Source organism: Haliaeetus leucocephalus, unplaced genomic scaffold, assembly GCF_000737465.1.
Source record: "Haliaeetus leucocephalus isolate CR32 unplaced genomic scaffold, Haliaeetus_leucocephalus-4.0 Scaffold140, whole genome shotgun sequence".
NCBI lineage: Eukaryota > Metazoa > Chordata > Aves > Accipitriformes > Accipitridae > Haliaeetus > Haliaeetus leucocephalus.
In genome coordinates, this window is record NW_010972576.1 from 14,833,113 (window position 1) to 14,858,915 (window position 25,803).

General features: G+C 47.2%; 1 protein-coding gene across 3 annotated transcripts in view; it reads right to left on the bottom strand.

Annotated features, from left to right (window-relative positions):
* LEF1 (lymphoid enhancer-binding factor 1) overlaps positions 1–25,803 on the bottom strand; it is a 70,307-nt gene that overhangs the window by 21,692 nt on the left and 22,812 nt on the right. For 2 of the 3 annotated variants that reach the window (XM_010586236.1, XM_010586238.1), the window contains exons 4-5: positions 7,725–7,857; positions 3,625–3,715 (exon numbers count right to left, since the gene is read on the bottom strand). In XM_010586236.1, coding sequence (XP_010584538.1) covers positions 3,625–3,715; positions 7,725–7,857 — 224 coding nt within the window. Of the gene's footprint in view, positions 1–1,283; positions 1,368–3,624; positions 3,716–7,724; positions 7,858–25,803 lie in introns of all 3 variants that reach the window. The other variant, XM_010586237.1, reaches the window with a different exon arrangement.

Sequence of the window (25,803 nt, forward strand, 5' to 3'; positions counted from 1 at the left end):
GAGAAGGAGGGGGGGGGGGGGGGGGGGAGAAAGACTTTTGTCCTAAATAAACCTTCCTTTCATTTGTACAAGAAGGAAAATGGAAAAGAAAACCAAAGTACCACTAACTCAATCATCCCACCCTACTAACTCAGGTCATCCTCAAGGATCGCTGAGACGGATCTTGAATGTGCTGAGCATTGCAAGTTCAAGTGCAGCAGAAAACCCTGCACGCTTTATTTTGAACTGGTGGACAGTACCATTAACATAAAAAGCAAGCTCATGCTCCAAAAGTTTGCTAAATGAGTGCTGGTTAAGGAATCGCATCCAACCTCTCCTTTCTCCATTCCCTATTCTCCTTGTCCTTTTCCTTCATGTCATCAAAATAAAGCAAACACAAAGCTCTGTAACCAGATCAGGTCATTTTATTATAGAGAAAGAATGGGGTTTCTTCCCAATCACCCTGACAGGCACATGCTTATCAATCCCCTGTAAAGACGTGAAGGGACAGTGATAATCCAAAGGAGCCCACACAAATAGAGGCAAGAGGACCCACCACTTAACAAGTGACCTGTCTTAAATCCCCGTGCAAGAGGATGTGTCTTCTACAGGTCACACAAAAAATCCCCAGGAATAGTATATTGCAACCTTGTGTACACCAAGCACAGGATGCAGAAGCTGTCTTTAGAGTGCAAAAGCAGAGGAGAGGAGGTCTGGAGTGTGTCATGGCCAAGTCTCAATTAGCATTGCTTGCTAGCACTTACACATAAAGACACAGTGCCTGATTCACACACCAGTACAAATACACTGTGCTGGCATCCCTTGCCATTAGTGGCTTTGGGCTATGAAATACCTACTTGAGAGCAAGTTTCCACACAGAATGATACCTACATGATTCAAGACTAATTACCAACAACTTTGAAATTAGAACTAGAGAACACAGACTAGAGTGACAATCCACCTGGTTGCATACTTGCATGAGCAAAACCCAAGGATGCACACTGTATGTTGCATCTAGAAATGAACTAACGACTCATTTCAGATGAAACAACTCAATTAGTTGTTGACAATTCACTGGCACTCCTAATTGCAATACTTCAGAGACTGCCAAGAAAATGCTGAATGAGACCAGTGTGGGATCCAGGCAAACTGTACATACACAAATATGTTAAATAAAAATGTACGCATAAAGTTTTAGCTGACTGAAAAGCAAGCAAAGGCAGACCAAGATGCAAGCAGAAGAGCAACTTGCCCTCTAATGCCAGCAGTTACTCCCCAGTCAGTCATTCACCTCCTACACCTACCTGGACATGGAAGGGTCGACTGAGAGTGAGGATGGATAGGGCTGCCTGAATCCACTCGAGATGGGATATACAGGCTGACCTTGCCTGAGGTCACAGAAGAAAGGAACCCATCAATCATATGATATGGTATTCAATAGTTACTCTAGAGTTAAAAGCACTTGATGGGAACTCAGTACTAGTCACAAATAAATAGTAATAGGTAAAACTTTCAAGAGTTCTGCTGTATTCAAAGCTAACAAATACTTGAATGCTTTCGACTTTCTCCCTTGCTATTGAAAGATTCCCAATCTAGGTTTCCACTGGGGAGGAATGCAAAACAAATAGCCTTCCTTCCCCAAAGCACACATGCACGCACACACACATGCACGCGCACACACACACACACGCATGCATGCACACTCCTCTATCTCTGTCCCTCTCTCACCTAGTTTTAAAAGCACTGGAATCAGATTTGGTTCACTAGCTCTTAGAAAAGAGGCAATTTATTCCAAATAGTTCTACTGTAGGTCAGCACAAGAACACCAGACTGAATTATCAAGCTAGAAAACCTTTTGAACAGTTTTATTAAGTCTTTAAAATCTTAGGAGACTCACTCCATTTGCATCTTCTATAGTGAGGTACAAGTGGCCAGCTTTTCTAAGAAAGTGTAAGTTTATTTGATAAAAAAAAGCCCACAGCAACACAAGTCCATCTTAACTACTTAAAGTTCAAACTTTGCAATCCAGTAAAAGAAGCTTGTGTGAAATTCTTTCCTCCTTTATACTCCCACATATACAGAATATTTTGTCACCAGCCTGTCATTTGGACTCTCTAGTTTTTATCATCATGACTACATTTTGGTCACTTTCAGTTTTCAACAGTTCAGGTCGCAACTACAATTAACACCCTGAAGTAGCATGCTATGGTATTGCAAACAAATACCAGTTCAGCTCAAATACCTGAACCAGCCCAGAAGGACCACCGCACGCATCAATCCTACTCAAACAGTTACTTATTGACTGGCAGATCATCTTTCAGAGGGGAAAAAAAGGGATATTGGCCTTTTAAGGTTCAGGATACAGGTTTCACACTTGGGAGTACGTTACTGGAAATGAGCAATGCTCAAAGGGAAGGGGGAAAAAAAAGCTGGAGGAAGTTTCGGCAGCACTACAGCACGGAAGGCAGCTGGAAGCCATATAGCATAAGGGACAGCTGGGTATGTCCTGCTGTCGGTGAGTGCCGCTGAACACATCCCCAAGCCTTACAAGATCGGATCTTGTCTCTCCTCTTCTTTCTCTTTTCCCTCCTCCCTCCCCCCAGCCTCTGAATTGAGAAATCGTTCAGAAGAAGTGATTGACCACATCTGCAAAACGGATGCCAGGAACTGCCTGGTGGTGGTGGAGGTAGGGAGTCAGCCAAGCAGCAACGAATTGGGGGGTGGGCGGGAAATAATTTAAAAAAAAGAGAGTCAGATACTTCCATATTTTAGTTTGGTATCTGACAACAATTTGTTCCAAAAAGGCATGTGGCACTTCCTCAAAGATTTGCCAGCAATACAGCATTTTACCGTCTTCTGCTCTCTAATTAATCTGCCTGTTGTAATCTGGATCATGTTCCCTTTCCACAGACACATGAAAAAAAAAAAAAATCTGCATCGCTGTTTCCGTGGGCACAGACCAGTCAAGATCCAGATTCTAAAGCACTGAAACTGTTGCTGAGTTTCCTTATTCCCTGCTCTGACAGAACTGAGGTACCTATCTACCCCAAGCAGACATGAAGCATCCTGCCAAATCGATTACTCTGAAAATACCACGTGTTTCCTCCAAAAGGAAAACGACACCCTGAGTGGCAGAGAGATATCCTGAGAGTGCTAGTATTAGCAAGAGCACCAAAATCTCCCAGTGACAGAGGCTTCTCTCCATACAGAAACTGTAAAAAGCAGCAGACTACAAAAGTTTGTTCTCCATTTGGGTGCAGTTTCAAGATTTCCCCACACATACACTTCAAAGTTCCCTCTTACCTCCCCTCCCCTCAGTAATTGCAATTCTGTTTATTAAAAATTTACATTTAATTCCTTGAGAGCTGTTTTCTGTTATCTTTCCAAATGCCAAGAGCCACAAATCTGAGCCATAAGAAATATATAGGCTTCAAAGTGAAATCTACACACTTCAATTTCTGTACATTTTCAAAAACCAGATTCAGTTCATTTCAAAGATCGACATTTTTTGATCTTTTCAACTAAAATAACGTAGTAATTTCTTACTGCAGTGACATTCTTATTTTGTAAATGCTGTGATTGACTCAACAACAGCGAATGGTATGAACATGCACCTTTGTCTGAAAAGAAGCTAAAAGATCTTACCAGCCAAGAGGTGGTGTTATCTGTCCAACCCCCCCTGGAGACAAGGGATAGAAGGTAGGGAGATCAGGAGCTGGAGGATGCCTGGACATGCCTGTTAAAGAGCACAGAAGAATGAATGACTTTCCCCTCAAAACACTACACATGAGCTACAGTTCACAGCTAACACGGCCAACGCTGTGATGGAATTAGTGCTCTGGATAAGAAACAACCACCTTCTTGGTTAGTGTTAAAAGCAAAAGGCACCCATGCCACCTTTAAAATAATAAATAACTTGCACAGGATATTGCAATTCAAAGGGAAATACTGGAAAAACCAAAGTGGATGGAGGAAATAAATGTATGGGTAAGGACCTGCACAAGTTTAGATCTCCTGTATAGCGCATTAGGCAATACTGTCCTCTCAATGGTTTCACCAAACCCGACTGGATCCTGAGGACCTCTCCTAACACAGCATGAAACAAGAGGAAAATAAAGCGTTGTCAAAGAGGCAGCACAGCAGAGCTATTAGATTAGGTAAATTGCTACTTGTACATTTTCGCGGGTTCCCTTATGGATTCACAGATTTTGGAAACTTGCTACCACAGAGGATCAGTGGTTAATTAAGAATCATTTTCAGGCCTGTAATGGTCACACTTGATATGATTCATTTGGCTTCCAGTTGTCACTCCAGCTCCAACTAAGCTCTTCATCAAGTTGACTCCTGTGGGCTCCAAGGTCAATCTGTTTTGCATTGGTAGTATTTCATGGAAAAATAAGAGTCCCATCAGAAATGATCCATCAGCTCACATTCCCCAGAACACCGAGTCCTACAACTGCAAGAATCACCTCAAGATTAAAGCTAATCCTCGTCCCAAAAGGGTCTGTGGTCTCCATTCTTCACCTAAACCTTGTGCCCCCAGGAGACATGGAATTACGGTTGCAGAGGCCACAAAGACATCGGTTTATTTAAATGTGTTTGGGGAAGAGGGGGCTGAAGCAGGAGGAATTGTTAAGTCTACTTCACATGTTAAATCAGCTGCTTTAAAAGGGTATTAAATATTTATGTGGTGACACTCCAAAGGTCCAAGACTGACTGTGTGCTACCTTGAGACTTGGTTTATAGATTGATGCTACTGATTTATTCCCCCCCACACACACTTTGTATTTAAATCTTCTGAATTTAATTACCAGATTTGAAGAATATCTTTCAGGACTGTGTACAGGAAAGGATGGAAAACAATACTGGTGGTGTCACTGTCTCAAAAAAACCTAAATTCTCAGACTTGGGACCACAACCTGAGTGAGGATCAAATTTCTGGACAGTTGTCTTTTCAAAGGTGTAAACCAGCTGGTGGCTGACAGGAAAAGGAACACTTTATATATCCCTGGGTTTTTATGTGAGAGGGAATGCTCCTTCAGAGCAGTTTAAAAAAAAAACCAAAGGTGAAAAACAAGCCCAGTGTCTCATCTCTCTCATCTCTGGTAATGGTTGATGCTCCTGGGAGAGACAATATGACCCTGCCCCTGCCAGACTAAGTTCTGGGCAAGGAGCTGGGCCGTTCCTTCCCCAAAAATCCGCATTTCTGACCCACAGAGACGACGCTACTCTCTCTGCACTAATGCACCGTGGTTATCGCTAGTCCAAAACTTCTGGCCCCTTACAGGGGGCTGCCAGCTACCTCACACCCAGCAGGAACATGTGCAGCTACCATACGGCCAGTGGTCTCCAAAGCAAGCTCTTGCTCATGAGAGGGTTACAGAAAAAATATTAAAATAAAATAAATAAAATAAAATAAAATAAAATGGAAGAAAGAAGCGACCACCTTTAGCAAGGCAGTGGCTCTGTGTCCATCCCAAAGTGCCTGGGGTTCAAGAGGCAGCGCTGCAGGCAAGCTGCTGTGGACCTCCTCCTTAGGGGATTTTGGTGGGAGGAGGACACCCTTGCATCAGGGCTGGGGCGCCAAGGCAGTGCCTTGTTCCAGACCCACAGTGGGAGGCAAGAACAGAAACAATGGTCGGAAGCGTTTGGCAGAGGACCTGAGGGGGAAAAAACTTCTCTCTTTGCAGTGACTGCATGGGCCACTTCACTGGGGCTGCTCTCACATGCCCGTGGCGCTGAAACGGGGAGTATGGAAAGACCACACACATCAAGGAGACCGTCACAGCCAAAACCATAAGTCTCCAGCCTGTGTTATCCGTTTCCATCTTCACCAGACTGAGAGCCTGTTCAGGAACACTGGAGGGGCATGAGCTCTGCGCCGGACACCCCTGGCCACCCCCCAGCAGAGCCCCTTGCCAGGCTTGTGCTCGGGGACGTGACCGGTGGGATGCACCAAGGCTGGACAGGGTAGAGGGCGAGAATAGGCAGAAGGGAGGATGGGCAGCAGAAATAACAAACCAGAAGTTGTTCAGTTTGGGTCTGCAGGACAGGAGTACAAAAATAAACCAGCGGTAAAGGCAAAGAATTGGGGCGTAGGAGGGCAAACCCATCATGCAGTAAGTGAAAACCTCAAGCTCATGAACTGCAGCGGCGAGGTGTGCCTCAGCCACCGCAGCCAGCTCGGGCAAGAGGTGGAAATCCTGTTCTCTAATACACGGCACCCCTGGGATTTCAAGGAACAAGCGTGAATATCCTTCTCCTGGGCACTGATGCAAAGGAGGAAGACAAATGAGGACAGAAGGTCTCCATTTGCTTCTTCCAACTCTGAAAAAGATATTATACAAGTATTTACAGGCCAGGCTTTCCAGGCAGAGTGCTTTTTGTATTCCCCCTCCCTAAAAAGAAACCCCAACCAACTAACCAACAAACAGCAAAAAACACACAGAGCCACAAGGCCATGGTATTTTCTGGATGTAGCCCATGTTATTATCTGCGTAGCAAGACCAAAATAAAAACTAGGCATTCAGAGAAAGTCAGAATTAAAAAAAGTCTCTCTCCCTGAACAATGGTGGCTAGACACCTCTCCAAATAAATGGGACAACCGTGCATGCGGATGTGTGCCCCGGTAAAGCAGAGCTTCACAATCTTGTCCACATGGCAGGACACGTGAGTGCAGAAAGAGGCAGGGAGAGGCACTCTCCAGGACCAGTCCTGGCACCAACAGACTTCACGCCCATGCACAGACGTCCCGACTACAGCAAACGCCTTTGTAAACCCCCTGCTCCCTCTCCGTCCCTCCTCACCACCAGCTCTCCCACGCAGGCTTCTCCTCCTCAGGCACTTATCCAAACCCTGGCTCAGACCTGTGCCAGCCAGGGTCAGTCCTGCCCTTGCACCTCCCCAACAACCATCACGTCCCCGCCCCAGCTCCTGCATCCCAATGCAAGCAAGCACACCCTCCCCAGGAAACCCTAGCATTTGCCAAGGCGCTGGGCAGGAGCTTTCGGCAGGCTGGCCCAGCACCTCGGAGGTTGTCGGCACTTCCCCGGGGCCCCACAGACTGACACAGAGCGGGGCTGGTCTGACGCTCCCAGATGAGGATCTGGGGGACTTTTTTTGTTTGTTTTAAGGAGTCCTAGGGGCACAGAGAAAACTGACACCCATGACTCGGGCATCTAAAATGATGCTTTCTGCAGAAGGCAGCGGGCACGAGAAGGTTAAAAAATGTCACATTTGCAAAGCTTAACTTGTGCAAGCTCAAAACTGTATTTTATGGGCTATACTTCAGTTGTGCCAACTGACGTATGGAAGAATTCGGACAGCCAGAATACAAGGACATAAAATACAATCTTGAGTAAAAGGGAAAAAGAAAAGGTTTCAATAACAGCACTACTGAAGTACTCTTCCCCTGTTTTCGGGAAGGTGAGGGATGATTGCCATTTCTGCATCTGCATGCTGCAAGCCTCGGGCACCACAGGGGATGGTGAGGACTGGCTGCTGCTTATTGAGATTTTAAAAGATTTTGACAAGTAAAGCAAGCCCAAATTATCATATTAGAAAGAGCATGAAGATTTAAACAGCCAAGTTAAATATCAGCATCACAGCAGAATTACCATCTCTGAAAGCGGGCACACACTCCTAGAACCCTCCCTCTAAAATATTACAAATAAAGCTCTATCAGCAGCACAGGGGGCACCGGGACCGCTCTGCATCCCCACCGCGCTGGGCTGGGCTGGGCTCACCTTGTTTGGAGCTGACGTCGGAGGGGATGTGAGACGGGTGCGACCCCGGAGAAAAGTGCTCATCGCTGTAGGTGATAAGAGGGGTGAGGGGGTGAACTGCATGAGAAGGCTGTACCACTGGCACCTTGTTCGACTGCAAGAGAAGAAAAAAAAATTACATTAAATAGTGTTAGCAAGGTGGGGCTTCTGCATTTAAAAAAAAAGACGCTTCCAAAATGCAATTTTCACATATTTGTATTACTGAAGGGGGGAGAACAGATGGACAGACACAACATTGGGGCTGGTGGATGGCAACCAGGTTTGCTGCCAGAATTGGCATCCTTGAAGCACTGGCGCCCACGGACGGATGTGGGCATTGAGGAAATGCAAGGAAATGGGTGGAGTCTGGGAGCAGGTGGAAAGGCATTTGGGAGACAGACACGGAGACGGAGACGGGGCCGGGAGACGGTGGCTGGAGAGCCGCAGGGCAGGAGGAGCACCACGCCAGGCAGGCAGGCATCGTGCACCAAGGGCTGTGACCGAAGGATGGCAGAGCCAGCAGCAGTGCTGAAGAAACCCTTTGGTTACGGGATCAGCATTAAAAAAAAAAAAAGTTTAAAAAAGGCGGGTTTGCCACATCTCCAGCCTTAAAAGCAACACAGGCTTCATCGACTTCACTCCTTGTCTCCATTGCTCTCCTGCACAGCCGTGGCATGATGCAGTGGGGCCAAGTCCCTGCCATTGCCAGAGAGTACAGTGGGTTTTTTCCCTTGCAATTTTACAAACTCTGGTTGAAATCTCTTGGTCTGTGTAGCAGGTAACTGAAAAATCACCCTTAAAATCCTAATTTCATATATAAGCCGTTGGCAGTGGCCTCTCAGAGGGCTCAGTTAGGTAGAAGACCCACTGACCGCCCGGGGACAGCTGGGAGGCCTCTCACCACATCATGCCAAGGAGAAACCAAAGTGCTACAAACACCCAAGAGGGTGCCATAAGGCGATGTCCATGCCAGCCAAGGCACCAGCTTCCCACCAGCGCTTCCCACAGAGGCGTAGGGGAAGGGGCACTCGGCATGACAGAGGGATGCTGCCCAAAATCACGCTCTTGGATCAAGGCTGCAAGACAACAGGATGCATCCATCCTGACAAAATTAAAGTATTAACGAAATTGCCGTATTAATGCTGCTTGAAACACAAGCTGCTCTTCCCATGGTGGGACAAGCCATAGCGATGATGCCAGCGTGTCACAGGCGCTCCTCATTTGTACCCCGCCATTCTACCAACTCCCTTAGCAAAAATAATTATGGCACAAACAGATTTTTAATAATATAATAATTAAAAAAAAAAGTCAAAAAAAAGCTGTCCTTTAGACAGGAACGGTGATAAAACTCAGCAACGACAGCTTGTGAAATGTAAGGACTTAAGAAAAAAAAGAAATAATTTAAGAACCCAATGAAATTAATTTTCTTTGAGTTCACTATTGAAATTCCAGCACAAACAGATGTTAGGATGATACTCCAAGTACAAATCCATGATTTCTCTGGACTTCTGGAAGCAGAAGGGTTATTAAATGGACAACTCAATTTATTGTTAAGGCCGGTAGCAGTAGAGGAACGGGAGCAAATGGGAACCAGTGCAGCAGTTGCTGCTTGCCTTGTTTCCAGAGCACCACCTTAAGGAACTTGCATTAGCAGGCAGTATCTTCTTAATGTCTGACCTATCCCTCCAGTCATATAGCTCAGAATCTGGTGCCATGAATTTTTGCTAAATTATGCTATCCTTGCTCTCCTCTTAATTTTACGGTTTTCAACACAGATTTGCTTTCCTGTGGGAAAGAGATAAGAACCTGAGGATTTTAATTTAAGCTTCGGCCTTGTCTTATATTTTGCAAGATGGAGAGAGAAAGCAGCGCTAGTAGGTGTTTTAAAGCCAACAAGCATTAGGTCCATTTTTGTGACCAAATAATAAAAGCAATATGAATTCTCAATAATATCTATGAGTTGAGTTGTAAAGTGGATAGCTGAGACTGCTATTCATCTTCCCTGTCTGTATAAATTCAATAAAAAACAGATGCCAACAAATTTCAGACAATTTAGAAATCAGGCCTCAGCCTTTAGCTACAAGACTTGCGGGCCAGCCCACCATTCAGCAATTACTTTATCAACAATAAACTGTATATTATGAATAAAGATCAAGCAATAGATGTATTTAGGTCACACGTACGCAGCTGCTAATCAGCCTTAATTTCTCAAAATTTAGTAATTAACATTTTGTATTATACTGGATGTAATTGTCATGCACATCCCTGGTATCAGGGTTACTTGCTTTCAGAAATCACCCGTTTGCACTTTGAACAAGCCAATCCCTGTACCCCCTCGCTCTCCAGCATCCTGCAGATTTTATTTTATTTTCTAATTCTCAGCACCTTATCCCCTAAGCCCACGGCAGCGGCTTTCAATGGGCGAAGGAACCATGAGAAGTCAGGAGAAAAGCAAACCACTTGTCAGTGGGCTTAAAATTAACATATAAACAGGCCATATCTCCATTAAGAGCATTTGGGGGTCTGCAGAGCCAGAAACTGAAAAAAAAATAAAAATAGTAACAATAAGTAATAACAATAATAACCAGCTCTCCAGCCTGCCTGCCCCACACCGCTTTGGGAGGACCTAGGGAGCTCTGGCAGCTCAATCCTGCTGGGCACCCAGGCCTGCCATGGGACAGGGCCTCGGTGGGCATGGGCTGAGCCTCCCCGTCCACCATGGTCCTACCAAGATGACCACAGTGATTGACACTGTGGGGGGAGAAAACACAGGGCGACACGTGTGAAATGAAACCAGGATGAGAAAGGCCTGACGGCATATTTTCCGAAAGCCCCATGGACGAAATCAGTTCTGCTGCGGCACCTGCCCTACAAGTCAACCCAGATGGTTTTCCTGGGTCCTCCTCCCAGAGAGGGTTCAGGGCAGGAGGACAAAATCTTGTATGCAGACCTGGATGCCCCTCTCACCACCGTCTCAACCCTCCTGCCGCCGGGTCAGGAGGAGATTGGCCCCACGTGCCCCGGCCGGTCCCCACAGATGCTGACCTGCACCCTTCGCCCTGGGGATATCTGGACTGGGGGACTCCACCGAAGCCCCTTCCACCGCCTACTGCTCGCAGTGGGCATTACTGCCCCAAAGGGTTTTCAGGGCTGCGCGACACGGCCAAAACCCTACCTCACGCTGAGGTACCAGACAGCGCTGATCACACTCCTCCTACTGCAGCCCATAGGCTTCCTCCTCCTCCCACAAACATGCCATCGCTACTACATTTGTCTCCCCAAATCCTCTGAAGACGGTGCATACAGCTGCAGAAACGCTTGAGCAACTGACAGAGACCTGAACCCAGGGACTGCAGATCTGGGTCAACGTGATTTCCATGCAAGGGGAACTCAGTCCCCCACGCTTCGCTAACCAAGCCAGCACCTGCCAACAAGCCAGCAACCACCACGGCTCTCCCCGGCACACTGGTGACGTTTACATCTCATATAGGCACGGTTCGCAGAGCACCTTTTCTCCTCAACTCAACCCTGAAATCTTCTCCTGCAAAACCCGATCAGGCCACACACCTTCAGTGAGACAATTACAAAACAACCCATTGTCCCACATGAGGTTAGAAATTATACTTCATCCACCCACCAAAACGTAGCATTTTGGTGCAAGTTTGTACCTAAGCAGCTTCTAGAAATGCAGCAAAGCAGACGAGGATCCAATTCTCATTTCCAAGACAATCTGAAGACGCTGGACGTTCCTAACACAGCTCCGACACGGCATATGTGGTCTACTACTACACCACGTCAGTTTAGTCCCCTTCATTAAACTCTGGGCCTAAGCTTCTTCACACGATCTGGAAAGTAAAGGGAATTGAACATACAGCCTAGCTCAAGATCTGCAATTTGGCAAAAATAAATAACTAAAAATGAGGACCTGTGGTTTACAAACCTGAAGACCTTCCGTTACGCCTTAGGGCACCTTCTCACACGTGTGCCATGGCCTGTTATGAACATTAAAGGTTAACGGCAAAGGCATCACCCATGCCTGTTGGCCTGGGGACACCCAGCTGTGCCCCACGGGACCCAGCTCAAAGGGACACTCTCTCCTGAGTGACTAAACCTTGGTGGCCTCCTTCTTGGAGGACGCTGGCCCACCAGGGCTCCAGTCCCACTGCACAGTCTTGCAGCACAGCCTACGGCAGCATCCTTTGGGAACTGGGCTTGCACTCAAGGGACCTCTCCCCGGGGAACTTTTGCTGCTTGGACATTTGCTCATCAGCTTGGCCTTCACAGTCGGTATCTCTTATTTCTCTTGAGCACGTGCTCAGGCTGAGGTGAGGCAGTGCAGGTGGGGGACAGTCCCCTGAAGGGACACCAACAGGGCAAACAGGCAGGGCTGGGAGAATATACGTGTACTGGAAACAGCAGGAGCTGAATTATTTGGCCAGTTACTGCTAGGATGAAGCTGCTACTCGGTTTTATGACTGACCTGAAAAAAACCACCAAAATCCCTAATAAAGTGTTGGTAGGTAAAGGGTAAGAGCTCACAGGGAAGAGGACCCTGATCCAGCAGTACGCATTACCCCAGCAGGAGCTTCGCTGTACACCAGACACCGGTTTAAAAGTGTTGCTGTGTTAAAGTAATGCAGGAACAACCGCCCAAGTCAGTACAGGGGCAAACGTTTCCCTTGCAAACAGCAGTCACAGTCTGCAAGTGGTGAGGCTTGAACCATACTCAGGCATTTTGGGCTGGGCAAGGATGGGGGGAAGAAATCCTGCTGCTGCCACACAGCTGGGTAGCCCCTGTAAGTGCTCTGCATTGCCAATGCCGTACCTGGATTCGCAGTTACTTGCTACTTTAAACATGTACCTGTCCTCTCATCCAAGGAGTACACTTTGAGACAGTTTAAATTAATCTCTGGTGAGTTGATGGTGAAATACTGCATCTTGGATTCGGTCTGAATCCAGGAAGTTTTTCCTCATTTTTTAAATGCTTCTGGAAAAAAGCAAGACTACCAGAAAAAAAACAAAACCCAAGCCCTCCCCAAACAGCTAGCTAATGCTTCAGCAAAGGCCTGCACCTGTAAGGTATCCTGTATGCAACAAGTGTGCAAAAACTATAAAAAGCCTGAGACAGCCGCAGCAAAAATGCCTGTAGGTCAGCGTCAGGCGAGGCGGGTGGCTGGGAGCTCCCGCTGGAGCTGGAGGGACCATTTGTTCCAGCTGCTGCACAGAGAAAGATATTAAATTAACAATCCTTCAAAGGACATGCATCTAGAAAGGAGGTCACAGACGGGCAGGGAGGTTCGCAGAGAACAGCGAGCAAGTGAGCCCATGCACACAAGACCCAAGCGTCCCTGGGTCAACACCCGAGAGGTGCTAGGTTGGGTTTTGTTTTGTTTTTCCTCTTTTCTTTAAACACAAAGCTGCTTCTAAAAAGCCAAAAAAGGCCCCAGCCTGTCTACTTTTCCTCTCCTGTCAACAAGTTGTGTGTTGGGTACAGGCAGTAGCAGATGGTCTTCTCAATTCAGACTAAAATAAGCTAATTAAAAAACAACCAAAACTTAAGGATGGAAAAATGCATGCATTCCCTTTTGTTCCTGAAAGAGAGGGTCATTTCAAAAAAACATGGCTTCAAGCGTTTGATAGCAAATGTTAAATTCAGGGGGAAAACACAACAACAGATAGCTCCCCCCAAAAAACCAACCCCAAACCCTTCCACTATTGCTATAGCAGTACCTCAAAATAAAAGGACCAATGACTTGTTGGAGGATTTGAGGATACCTTGACCTGAAGAGACAAGAAAAATCCATCCCTTTTTTAGCCTATTTAACTTCTAGTTTCTAAAGCCCTGAAATCATCCTTAGGCAGAAGGTTTTAGCAAACCCAGAAGACAGCAGTTTCAGTTGTCCTCTCAAAATAGCAATAGCATTTTAATGACTAAACTAACTCTGCATTTATGCCTTTGCTGACCAGCTGTTGCAATAAAAATGCAAGACCAAGAAGAATGTAGTTTTGGAGCAATGTCAAAACCAGACCCATGTCTGGGTTCATCATGGACAAGCTTTAGCACAAGGGGACCAGAGGTGGAAGAAGAGGAGGTAACAGTAAGGTGTTTTGGCCAGGACTAGTTACCAATAGATGAAACAAGCTCATCAACAGCAGCAATAACTGCAACTACAATTTGCCACCTCCTTGGGAGCTATCATACAATCCCTTTCGATAGACAACTTTGCAGAGATGTAGCAAGCTCAATATATAGAAAGCCTAAGTTACTCCCCCCCATCCCCAAACTGTTTATTTAGAGCAAATAGTTTCATGTCCAAAGCCAACCTCCTTCTAGGCTTTTGACAGCAGAGATCATTTTATGCTTAATTTTCAAAACCTTCTCCAATCCTTAGACAGTACAGTTGGGAAAATGACATACCAGGTACAGGGGTGGTGGGTTTGTAACCTTACTTTTAGCATCACCTGAAGCTAAAAGGAGCAGGGATGGGAAAGCACGCCCACAGGAACACCCCGCTCACAGGAAACAGGGGCTTAGGAATATTGTGATTTATGAAAGCCAAATAAAAAAGGCGCAGTATTTTTACCCTGCTTTGCAACTCGGAAATGGGAGGCCATTTATCTCACTGACCTTTCATGCTTACAAACAGCAGGGGTGACACCCCAGGGACTGGCCAGGGTAAGGAAGCAAAGTGAAATGCTGTATCCACTCTCATGCAAAACTTTAGGACTTTGCAACTGCTAACACTTATTCAGAACAAAACTAGGATCGAAATGGCATGTTTCAGGGGGTAAACTGATGGCTTGGTGACGTCAGAAAAAAGTCGTCCTGGTCCCCCTTTTCCTCACGTACTGTACTTCAGCGCTTCACCACATAATTAAGTTGTATTTAGTGCTGGGAGCCAGGGAAGGGGAGAACAAAAAAGTTAATTTAAGTCAGTCATTCAAAGCTTCCCCCCCTGTCCTCAGGACACGTTGCATCAGGCGACCGCAGAGCCACAGCATCCCAGGAGACCCCCGGGAGATGGAGAGAAGAAGCTGCCAACGCATCAGCAGGTGAAGGAGGCACCCATGATCCTTGCTAGAGTTTCCCATGCTTATTCGGGAGCAGGAGAAGTTTGTGCCCCTTTTCCAGCTGCCCAGACCACCTTCCTTTTTGGGAAGCCCAGCAGCAAGTGGCTGTGGCTGCAATGCATAGAAAAGACAGCTTCACGGCTGACAGTACTGTGCCATGGTCTGCAGGCACAAAGATCAGCACCCATAGCAAAGGGGGTGTTGTGGCTGGAAATGCAGGCAGCGTACGAGGATAGGCAAGAGGAGTTGGAGCAAACCGCTCTGCCTGAAGCCGGAAGGGTCGGTGCACAATAAAAACTTCAGTACAACAGCCAGGGGACCACTGCAAAGAAAAGAGTAAATGCAATTTGATAAAGCCTGGGATAAGCATCTATCTAGACGGATTACAATCAGTAACCAGATTCAGGTTAATTGCAACGTTAGTGAGAAACCACCGCACTAATGGCTTGTCTTCAATTTTTTTTTTTTTCCACCTCCCCCCCCCCCCCCCGCTTCGATCTTGGAAATTAATATAGCACAACTGTGATTTTTTTTGCTGAAAAGTTGTAATAAACATTTGAGTTCCCTCAAGACAGCTTTAAAAACATGGGTGTTGAATCTCTGACAGAAACATGCTTTATTTCAAGTGTTCATTAAGCACTGCCATTAAGTAAGTGATTAAAGCACACCCAGTATTAAAATAGCTTGATTAGAAATCCCCTGCTATCTCCATTTTCTTCTCTCCCGTGACTTCTTAATTTGTTTGTTCTTGCCTGCTCAGGAAGGCTGTCAGGAGACCTGGAGTGCTGGTGAACCACGCGGGGAGCCAGGCAGGCCTTGCAAGGCTCCGATCGGGGGAGGACAAGCCCATTTCTATTTACGTACTGCAAGTTCACGTATACACAGATTATACTTAAATTCTGCACATCCCATTAGTTTTAGAAATATGTACTAACAACTGATAGGGCATTAAATAGCCAGCAAAGCCACATGCTCACAGGAAAAGCTTTCCCTGTTAAAATATTTTGCAGTGTTTTATTTAATTCTCCAAACTCAGCAGCGGGTCGTCTCTGACGGCAATTAATTGCTGGTAAACGCTCTCCAATTTGCCAGCCGATGCTCGTTTTAAGCTCTGGTTCCTGCATGATGATCCTTTTAACATTGCCCATCGTGAACAGTTCATCTTTTCCCTGACATGCACCAAGAAGCCCGCACCTAACAAGCGGCAACCTGCAGCATCAAATCACACACTCATCCCCAGGGGTCACTAAGCTCTCCCAAAACCTGGTAAATAGGATGACTGGCACTGGAAATACTCAGGATGGTGACAGGCCCCATGGGCCGCAGCTCCCCAGCCTTTACCCTGCACAGCATCCCTGCTTCTGCCTACTGCATCCTTGTCACATACAAGCCGGTCCTGTCAGCTGAAAAGGCATTTTCCTCCCTGTCATTTCCTGACCTGCCCACAGCCCTTTCTGTTCTTTACTGGCCAAGGGGAACACAGGCACAGTAATGTTTTAACAAGTCCAGGCTTGAGCCTCTGAGTCGCACAGGTCTGGCTTATTAATTGCTTTGACGATAAGGACCATTGTCCTAAACCAGCAGAGGAACTGGTGTCCACAGCCTGGCGGCTTGCCAGGGCAGGATCAGCAGGGGTGTTATGTGCCATGGAGCCCCATGGGTTTTGGGTGGGGGGAAAGACGCTGGACCCCATCCTGGTGTCACCTCTTGTGCTGTCTTCATCTCTTCACTGGGGACAAAGCTGCTCTGGTTTCTGTCACCAGAGCCGTCTGCTGAGTTAAGACAAAGACACAAGCTTGTTTTACTTGCCTCAAGGTTATCAAGATTCTTGCCCACAACAACTTTGGCATCTTTTCCGGGCTACTCGGACCCGCGAGCTAATATGCCTCTTGTGGGCAAAGAGATGTGCTTCAGTCCAATATTCAAACTGGGGACTCCTCAGCACCCTCAAGCACTCACTTAAATCAAGCATGAAAACCGCTCAGGCAAGTGAAACGTCATCTACTACAGAAGCATACAAGTTTTGTGTGAAAGCAGGCAGTCCGACAGCAGCCTCTGAAGCCCGGCGTTCCTGTTCTGGCAGACAACGTGCGTCACAGGATGGGACAACTTTTCCTCATCAGCCTCCTCACATCCCACAGGATACAGACCCAGGCTCCTGGGGGAAACCAAGAAAAATACCCGTCCTGCACCCTGGTGACAGGAAGATGCCTTTCTGCATTGCACACACATTGGATCAAAAGTGCTTGGAATAGGACCTCTCTTAAATGTATTTACATTAAGTCTACGCTACAGCCTACTCAACACCACATGCCATAATAAAGACCATCAGAGGTCCAGAACACTGAGAAATGGGTCAACTTCTCTTTGAGCAGCAATTTTTAAGATGCACTGAATAGAAATGTTCTTAAGAAAATGTGAGAGCGTGACATGCATCAGGAAGACATCTTAGCTCTGTCTCATAGAAGGTAAGAACAAGGGCTCAGATGCCTGTGCAAGCACCTGACATACCTTCACGTATCAAAAATCTCCATTCACCATGCCTAAATTTGCAACTTAAAGTTTAACCATGCAGCAACTGCTTACTTCTAGCAAAACGGAGATCAAACCGTGCTGGCCACGCTACCTGACTTGACTAACATTTTTGGAAATGCTCCTGCCTTGTCTGCCTTCTAAAAAATAGGGTGGGGGTGAATAGAAATGGATGAGAAGATGGAGGAGTGATGAATTTGACAACATCGATGACTCCTCTGCTGGCCCTTGCTCCTGGCAAGCCCCATTCCTCACCATCCCATTGCTGCCAAAAGGCTCTCGCAGGGAAACCACCGCCAAGGCCAACCCCCCCCAGCCCCAAAGTGGCAGGAAGGGCTGCCCATGCTTTTCTGGGAGGCAATGAGACCCCACCACTGGGATTTTAACTGCTTCAGGGGGACTTCCCAGCAGCAATGGAGCAGACCCGTGCCCAGCTTGAAGCCCAATGCCAACAGCCGAGGCTGCGTGCATGGCATTAAGGGTGGGGGGGGCAGGCAGGGGCGGGTGGGATCAATGCAGAGGTGGCTCGCCGCATGACGGGGTATGAAGGAAGTACCAGAGGGGCCACTTTCTCCAAATTCTAGGCTGCCAGGCGCCACTGACCCTGCGTACGCACTGGAAAAAGTTTTCAAGTAACTTCCCTGAGTCCAGCTAAACCGTATTAACAGATTTATCCAATAACATGCAAATTCAGGTTTTAATGAAAAGTCTTAAGTCCCAGCTCTAAGTGATTTGGACTTTTCTGCTAATGGCATCTGCTAATGACCAAAGATTTAATGCATCAAGTCTTAGCATACATCAGTGCAAACAATATAACCATTTAGTGGAGGTAAAAAGTCATCTCATTAGACATCCATCATTGGATGTGGGCAAGATGGTCCAAAGGCTTAAAATAAAATATTCATTTTTAAACTAAAAAAAACCCCAAACCCCTAAAAACGTACAAATGATTAGGCCAAAAGTAGCAGTCTGCTAAAGCTTCACTAGGATTGAAAATGCAAACTGCAACGTTTATCTGGAGGTAAAACGCATTTGCAAGTACTTAATTTCTGCAGCACTGTTCCGCAGAAGGCAAAACCAATTTTAACAGGAATTAAAGCAATAGGGCCCTCCAGAAACAGGATGTCTCTCAGACAGGTTATTTGAACCACCAGTAGAAGGTCACAACAGGAATTATTTCTCTACAACATTGTGTAAGATGATTTCAGTACAAACAAAAGTGTTGAAAAGCTACTAACTTAATTTTATAGATCAGTCCCACGAGGGTTTGTCATGTCAATGAGACACAAAAACATGCCCTAAAATAACATTTACGTGTAGCTAAAAATATAAAAATCACAGCACACAGCTAAGGATGAGCAAAGAATGACTTGAACAAGTCACGGGCTCAATGGAGCTGGGCTACGAACACTTTTTTTGGCCCAAACCATCAATGCCGCCTGTTTCATTTGGGCTCTTGGCGTAAACAGGACCAATAAACCTACCACAAAACACTGCTGGATGCTGAGCTACCAACGCATAATCTAAATGCCCAGTATTTTTAGTCCTGTTTGCCAAATGGCATCTCAGAAGATACAAAAAAGGGACCAATGCCTCCCAGCCATGGGCTGCCAGTGGGAAATGACTCAGGTCAGGGGAGTACTGTAATTATAATGGGCCCATCCAAGCTGCCAGCCTGTTTGCAGGAGAAGCGGAAAAAGGAAGGGAAAAGGGGTACCCAGAAAAGATGGAGCACCCCACCTTCATGCCTGCTGTCTCCCAGGGCAGCTTAGGACAGATTTTTTTTTTCTCCCCTCCCCGAAAAGCAGACACAGCAACCTCGTGGCAAGCCTTGCCTCCAGCTGCAGAGAGGAGCCAACAAAAGAGCCCTGGAGGGATGCTCCTATGTCAGCTCTGGGGCTAGATCAGCCTCCCAGAGTTGCCCATCCTTGCCAGAACGCACCCTCATGACCCAGGGAGTCCTCAGGACCCAAAATGCATCTTCCCCACTGTTGCTGGCATTGGGTCTCCTCTGGCTTTGCTCTAGTCCCGTTCACCGCCCATCCTCGCGTCTGTCCCACCACACTGTGCTCACCCCGAGGAAGCTGCCTGGACCCCCCTGGCTCTGCTTGGCTCATTCTACTGCACAGCACCCTCAGGCTCCCCCATAATGGGCATTTCCTTCAGTTTTCAGGCCTTACCCATGCAGGCGCACAGCCATCCTGAGTACTGACCCGAAGGCTCTCCAGTGGCTGGGGTTGGCCCCAGCTTGGTGAGCCTGTGAGATGGGGGAGACAGGGAGAAACGTGGGCCGTACCTGCTCCCCTTTCCCACCCCACTCTGTATTGGTCTGTTACTACTAAGCTCCTTCCCCCAGCTGGCCACAGGGCTTAAAAAAAGATTGTTGGTATGCACAACACACGTGATGCCTTTTAAATCCTGCGTAGGAGACTTCTGCTTGCTGCTAGACTTGATTTTTTTTTTTTTTTAATTCAAGAGCTGCCCTTTAAAATTTAAAAATCACTCTTAAAACGAAAAAATCACACAGAGCCCACAACCTAAGTTTTGTGCAGCAGGCACCTACATCCTCATAAAAACCCTGGGCTGTGCTTTGTAACATGGGTAGAAGTCTAAACATCGTAAAAAAGAGCCTAAATTGCCAGATTGCCCAAGCCTCCAGTAAATCACCCTTCCAGATGGGCTTACAGCTGCATACAGCCCCGCTAGTAGCAACGGGTCACCCTGCAATTATATTTCAATCTTACTAAATTCAACAAACATTATATGAGAGTTATGCTCGATTTCATTAAAGAGGCATTTCTGAAGTTTACCATTGCCCCATCATTACCAACAGTTTGATTTTTCATGCAATTAGCGCTCCCCTGTGCAATTAACTCCCCCCTCCCGAAGCGTGGCAGAGGAAGAGGTGGACAATTTCTTATCATAACTGCATCCCTCCTCAGTACTTTTCATTGCAATAAAGGCCACGCTTGGGAGAAATACAGACATGTTAGACTCTGCAAAACACTGCTAAACAATTTATCAGGCAAAAAATTAGCTCATGGCAGGAGAGCTTGGGGAAGCATTCGGCCCCTCTCCCTGCTCCACTGCCAACAGGGCGGATGGTTGAGAGTGCCAGAGATGCCCAAATGCAATGCTAAACACCTTCTTTTTTGGGGTGGACACATGAGGTATCTACACAAGACCTGCCCACTGCATGCATGCTGCCATGGGGGGGGTGGACTCCAAAACCGCTGCAGTGCCCCGCGTGGGCTGGCACTGGGGCTGGGCAAATTCAGCCAGCAATGCTCCCACCCCGCAACCCCTCCAGCTGCCACCACCAGCCAGGAACGTGGTCAAGGTCTGCAACCACATACTGGAGAACATTATTTATTTATTTATTTATTTATTTATTTATTTATTTATTTATTTATTTATTTATTTATTCCCTGCTCCTTCCCGCAGACTCCTTCCCCATTCCCAGCATGGTATTTCGGAGGTCAGGAACAGACCCTCCCCTCTCCCCCGCAGAGGGAGCATGCTTTTTAGCTCGATGCTCTGGGATCTGAGGATCATCTGGAGGTTGAGCGGCAGAGACGGGCGCTCCTGCTGCAGGCCCCACGGATGGTACTCACAGCCATATTTTCAGTTTGCTCAAGAGGCCACATGTCCACAGCCAGTTGCGCAGTTTGCCACATTTATTTGCAGATGAGGTACATTTTTACTGCCCCTTTATTCACAAAACAAGCTGGGAGATAGGTTCAGGGGCATCTATTTCAGACCTTTAAACAAGGAATCAAGTGCTTTGTTCTAAAAAAAATAATATTAATTTTCCCCTTTCATGGCAGTAAGTGCCCTTGCTGTGTAATACCACATGCTGCTGGAGAGAAAGCATGTCTAGGTCTCTCTTACTCCTATCCTATACCTAGGATAAGGATACCTTAGCCTCATTTAAAAATAAAAATTACCCCAAATTTCAGGCTGTTAACATGCTTTCACCATCTCACAGGTGCTGGGTCACAGCCAAAACACTATCACACCGTGAAACGCAGGCAGAAGTCCCCCTTGCCTTTCACGTACTTTCAGCGCCTCTGCCTGAAGACAGAACTGGCAGAAACACCACACCAAGCAACCAGGCTCGGGACAGTCAGCTCCAGCCACAGCCAGAGATGGGACTGTGAGCCACAGGGTGAACCCCCATCACCCCAAGTCAAGGGGTTCAGCCCCTCATGCCACCAAACTCGCACAGATACAAAAATACAGCATCTAATGTGCGGAAGCGGAGATGGGATTTGCTCATCTCAAGCATCTCTTCCTTCCGCCAGGCCTCCCCAAACTTCCCTGTCCATGCACAAGCTGCGTATGGGGGATAACCAGCTCAAAATGATTAATTAAATGCCAGTCTATCAAAACAGTGAGAAAACAATACCCTCTCGCTGAACGATACTGTGGATAATTTCTCATATGCCCAATATTTTGGAACTCACCGTTTGTATCAATTGCACAAATCTAGGAGCTGAGAACATGAGGAAAGCAGCTCCTTCGGTGTAGCACAGAGATGGAGCACAGCTTTTCTCAGCATCGAGCTCTCTCGCACTAAGTCAGAGGAAGGAAATGCTGCCTCCCCCACAAAATTTTTTTTTTTTTAAAAAAAACCACCTTTCCTCTCCAGAGAACCCAGGCCAGGTGTTACATGCTCTCAACATCAAGCTAAGGCCAGGCTGGCTAATCTGTAGGTTCACTTGTTAGCGAGATAAAGGATTTCAGTGCAGTGCTGCAGCCTGGGCTGTGGGAGCTGTGGGCTGGAGGAGTGCTGCCGGCAGCAGAGTGTCACTCCTGGAGGAATGCCTGACCTTTCCTGGGGCTTTGATCATGCTGGCTCGCAGCGTGAGATAACCAGTCCTTTGCAGAATCCGGAGGTAATAAAAAAAGCAGCTTTGAGGCCTCGTGTTTTTGCAGGGAAATACTTACCTGTGTTCCCAGCACACTGCCCTGTCCCTACCACCAGCCTCCTCAGACACCAGCCACTTTAAAGCCAAACCCATCGCTGTCAACTAGGGGAATCACATAAAGCATTCAGGTGAGAGTTTTTAGCTCTTGTTTAATTTCTCTTAATTGAAGAGGGTACTTGTGTACCGCTCTTATGGAAGATGCACGTACAGAGACTCAAAAAAGAGCAGAGCAACAGAAGTAAGGTCTCCAATTAGTACGCGATTAAGCTCTAAGTAGGATAATAGGAGGAGAAATTTTCTATCTTACACAAACAAGATAGCAAAAGAGATAGATAAAAGCACAGAAGGGGAATAAAGCTTTATCCCCAGTTCCCCTCTGAACACTGAACCTGTACAGAAAGGAGTGAATTTGGTGCGAGTTTTTTGTTTGTTTGTAATTATTTTAAAGGGAGAGTATCTTTCTTAGGACAGTTCATGACAGGCAATTTAAACAAGCCAGTGTAGTACCAGGTTAGTAACGCATGAAACACCTGGAGCCCTGGGTTGAATGTGCTGAATATGTAAGCGATAATTCGATCAGTCTTGAATACTTCCTTTAATGAGTCTACGCAAGTCCCACGTCCACCCAGCCTGCTTTTGGTCACCAACCTAGACAAGTTCACATGATCTTCTCAGACTGGGTTTGTTTTTTGTTTTGTTTCGTTCCGGCCACTGCAGTACAGTGTCTAAAGTTAGAGCTACAATTCCTTGGTGCTCTCTCCCGGTTGTACACGAGGCGCAGGGCTCACTTTGCAGCACTCCTCAGCTGCAAGCAGGCTGATGCCAAACCGAGCAGACCTGGATAAGTTACCCCTCTGGGGGGAAAAAAGTTGTGCTCAGCTATGCTGTCTTCCTCACGGGGTTAACTATGTAGATTTCAGATGCAAATTTTACTTTAGGGCAGGCTTTATGGTATTAAGAGTCTCTTTTTCAGCCTTCTGAAATTTCATATGTATACATGCTAGAGCTCTCTCATCTCTGTTAATTGGGTTTTGTGGAATTTCGAGGCCCGGGGGCCAAGGGGGGAGGGCTGCTGATTAAAGCACGCCGTGCAGAAGTGGATGCAGAAGCGTTGCACAGTAACAGGAGGGAAACTGAATTCCTCCGAGCTACCTGCCTTCACGCGCGCATCCTGCCTGCCACTTTGGAGGAATCCCGTCTTTCGCCCTGGCTCTCCCAAGGGTGTGTGGATGGCTCCTGCCCCCTCTGACAGGCATTGTGGGGAAGATGCTCGCACCCGCTTCTCTGGTTACGCAAACCGATTTTAGAGATTTTGAGGCTGCTCCGCAGCTACATTTGCTTACTGCACCGTGCCCGTGTCCTCACTGCAGCCCCGAACAGGGCCATCTCCCCACAGCCCTAACCCCAAAGTGGTAGCGACAGGAGGCAGGGGGAACCCACAACCTGACCTACACACTTCAGGACCATTAAGGAGGAATAAAAGGATGTTTAAGCTCCCTTTATCCCCTTTCATAACCAGCATGCACATGTGTGTCAGAATCTGTTAGGCTGTGGATGCCTGAACTGATAAGATGGGGGGTGTGCGCCCGTGTGTGTGTGTCCCCATCCGTGTGAGTGTGTCCATCCCCACAATGAGGGCACAGAAAATACCCATTCCTTCATTTGGCCTAACTTTATCTCTCCACATATGAGGATCCAGTCCAGGATCTTGCTCGCTGGAGCTAAATACAGATATTCACACACCCATTATAAATGCAGTCTAGTTTCATTTTTAACCCGCAGGAGGGTGTGGAGGGAGAAGACATCAAAGCATGGACACAGGCTACCCTGGCATTCTGGGCGTGCAATTTTATCTTCCCCTCATTTCCCTCCTCTCCAAACCAGCTGCTACAACTATCATGATGCTTGCCCTCCGGCCAGTATGCTGGAAAACTGGCTTCCAAGGCAGTCATTAATCTCTCCCCATTACCCAGCTGGCACAGGATTTTGCTTAGATCGGAGGAGAGTCAGCTCCGTGCCCTCCAAAACACCAGTGGCAGCTCCCGCAGCCACGCGTGCCAGGCATCCACCGGCCCCACTGCCTACACCGGGCACAGCCTGGTGCCGCTCACACTGCTGTGGCAGAAGGGCCACCCTGCAAGGGACGAAGAGGGTAAAACTCAAACACAGGCACTGAAGAGCACCGAAAGAGGATCTTTGATGTGAATTAAATAAAACCCGCCTGTCAGCAATGACGGTGAAAAGAAGTGCTACGCATCTTTGTGGGAAGGTGGCTTGGATCAGAGCTAAGTTTAGAGGCTGACTTCTTGCATAGCAATAGCAGCAGAGAGTAGCCCCTACATATGCAAGTTATGCAAGTGAAATGAAGATGCACGTAAACCTTCAGCAAGAAAACACAGCTCGGCAATGTTACGCTTTTCATTCAGCCATCAGGTTTCAACCCATCTGAGGTAACAGGGCTGGAAATACACAGATAGGTACGTGGTATGCTGAGCACAGGCAAGGGCTGCTCCAGTAAAGCCGAGCTGAAACGAGAATAAAGCAGGCTTAGAAAGTAATGACGCGTGCCGCTGCAAGTTTGTTAGGGAGATAAATTGACAAGAGGTGTGTTTTGTGGGATTACCGCCTGAAAAGCAGCCATTTTACTGTCCCCCACATATACTGCACCGTCCCAGCAACACTATGAGGCAATGTTTGACCATCTATGTCGGGACAAAAATAACCTTTTCAGAGAATACTTTGTGTGTTGATGGGGTGATTCATACCAAAGCTGTCATATCCTCTCAGTAATACTGCTCATTTGCTACTTTTAGAGGGCAACCAGGGGGCCCGCCAAGAGCCCTGTGTGTACATACATAAACCTGCATTTGATCTGTCAGTAGGACCGTAGGTTCCCCCAAGAAGAAGAAACACACAGACGAGTTTTTGATCTTCCTTAAAGTATCGCTTATCTCAGCTTTTGTTTGTTTTCTGTTTTTTGGGTGTGGGGTAGCGTCTGATGTGAATGCCACCCACTGTAAGCTATCTAGGCAACGAAACAACCATCACAAACCACCGCTGGAACAAAAATAGCAGCACCTTTCTCTCCCCTGCCTCCCCCGGGCATGCGCCACATGCAGGACGGTACTGCCAGCATGTGCAGCTACAAGTATATTTTACAGATCACAAAGTCAGTGGCACTAAGCACGGGTCTCCCATCATTATCTCGCACCCAGACACTCATCAGGGAACCGCAGAGTCCTTCCTGATGGCTACTGGAAAGAGCAGCCCTTCCCAAACAGCCGTGGAGCAGGGAAGGATGGTCTCCCCCAGGCTGCTGGCGGGTGCAAACTCGAGCTTGGCCTAAGGAAAGCTGCCGCCTGCGGTACAACCGGGTGAGCGAGCATCTACAGCAACAGCTCAAAACAGTTCAGTCCCACGCAACAAGCCTAAACCATGGCACGCTGAGCCTTCCCCTGCTGCCCGAGTCTTCATCTTCTCAACCCCTCCTCACCGTCTAGAGGGAGTGCCAGTCCACAGCTAGATGC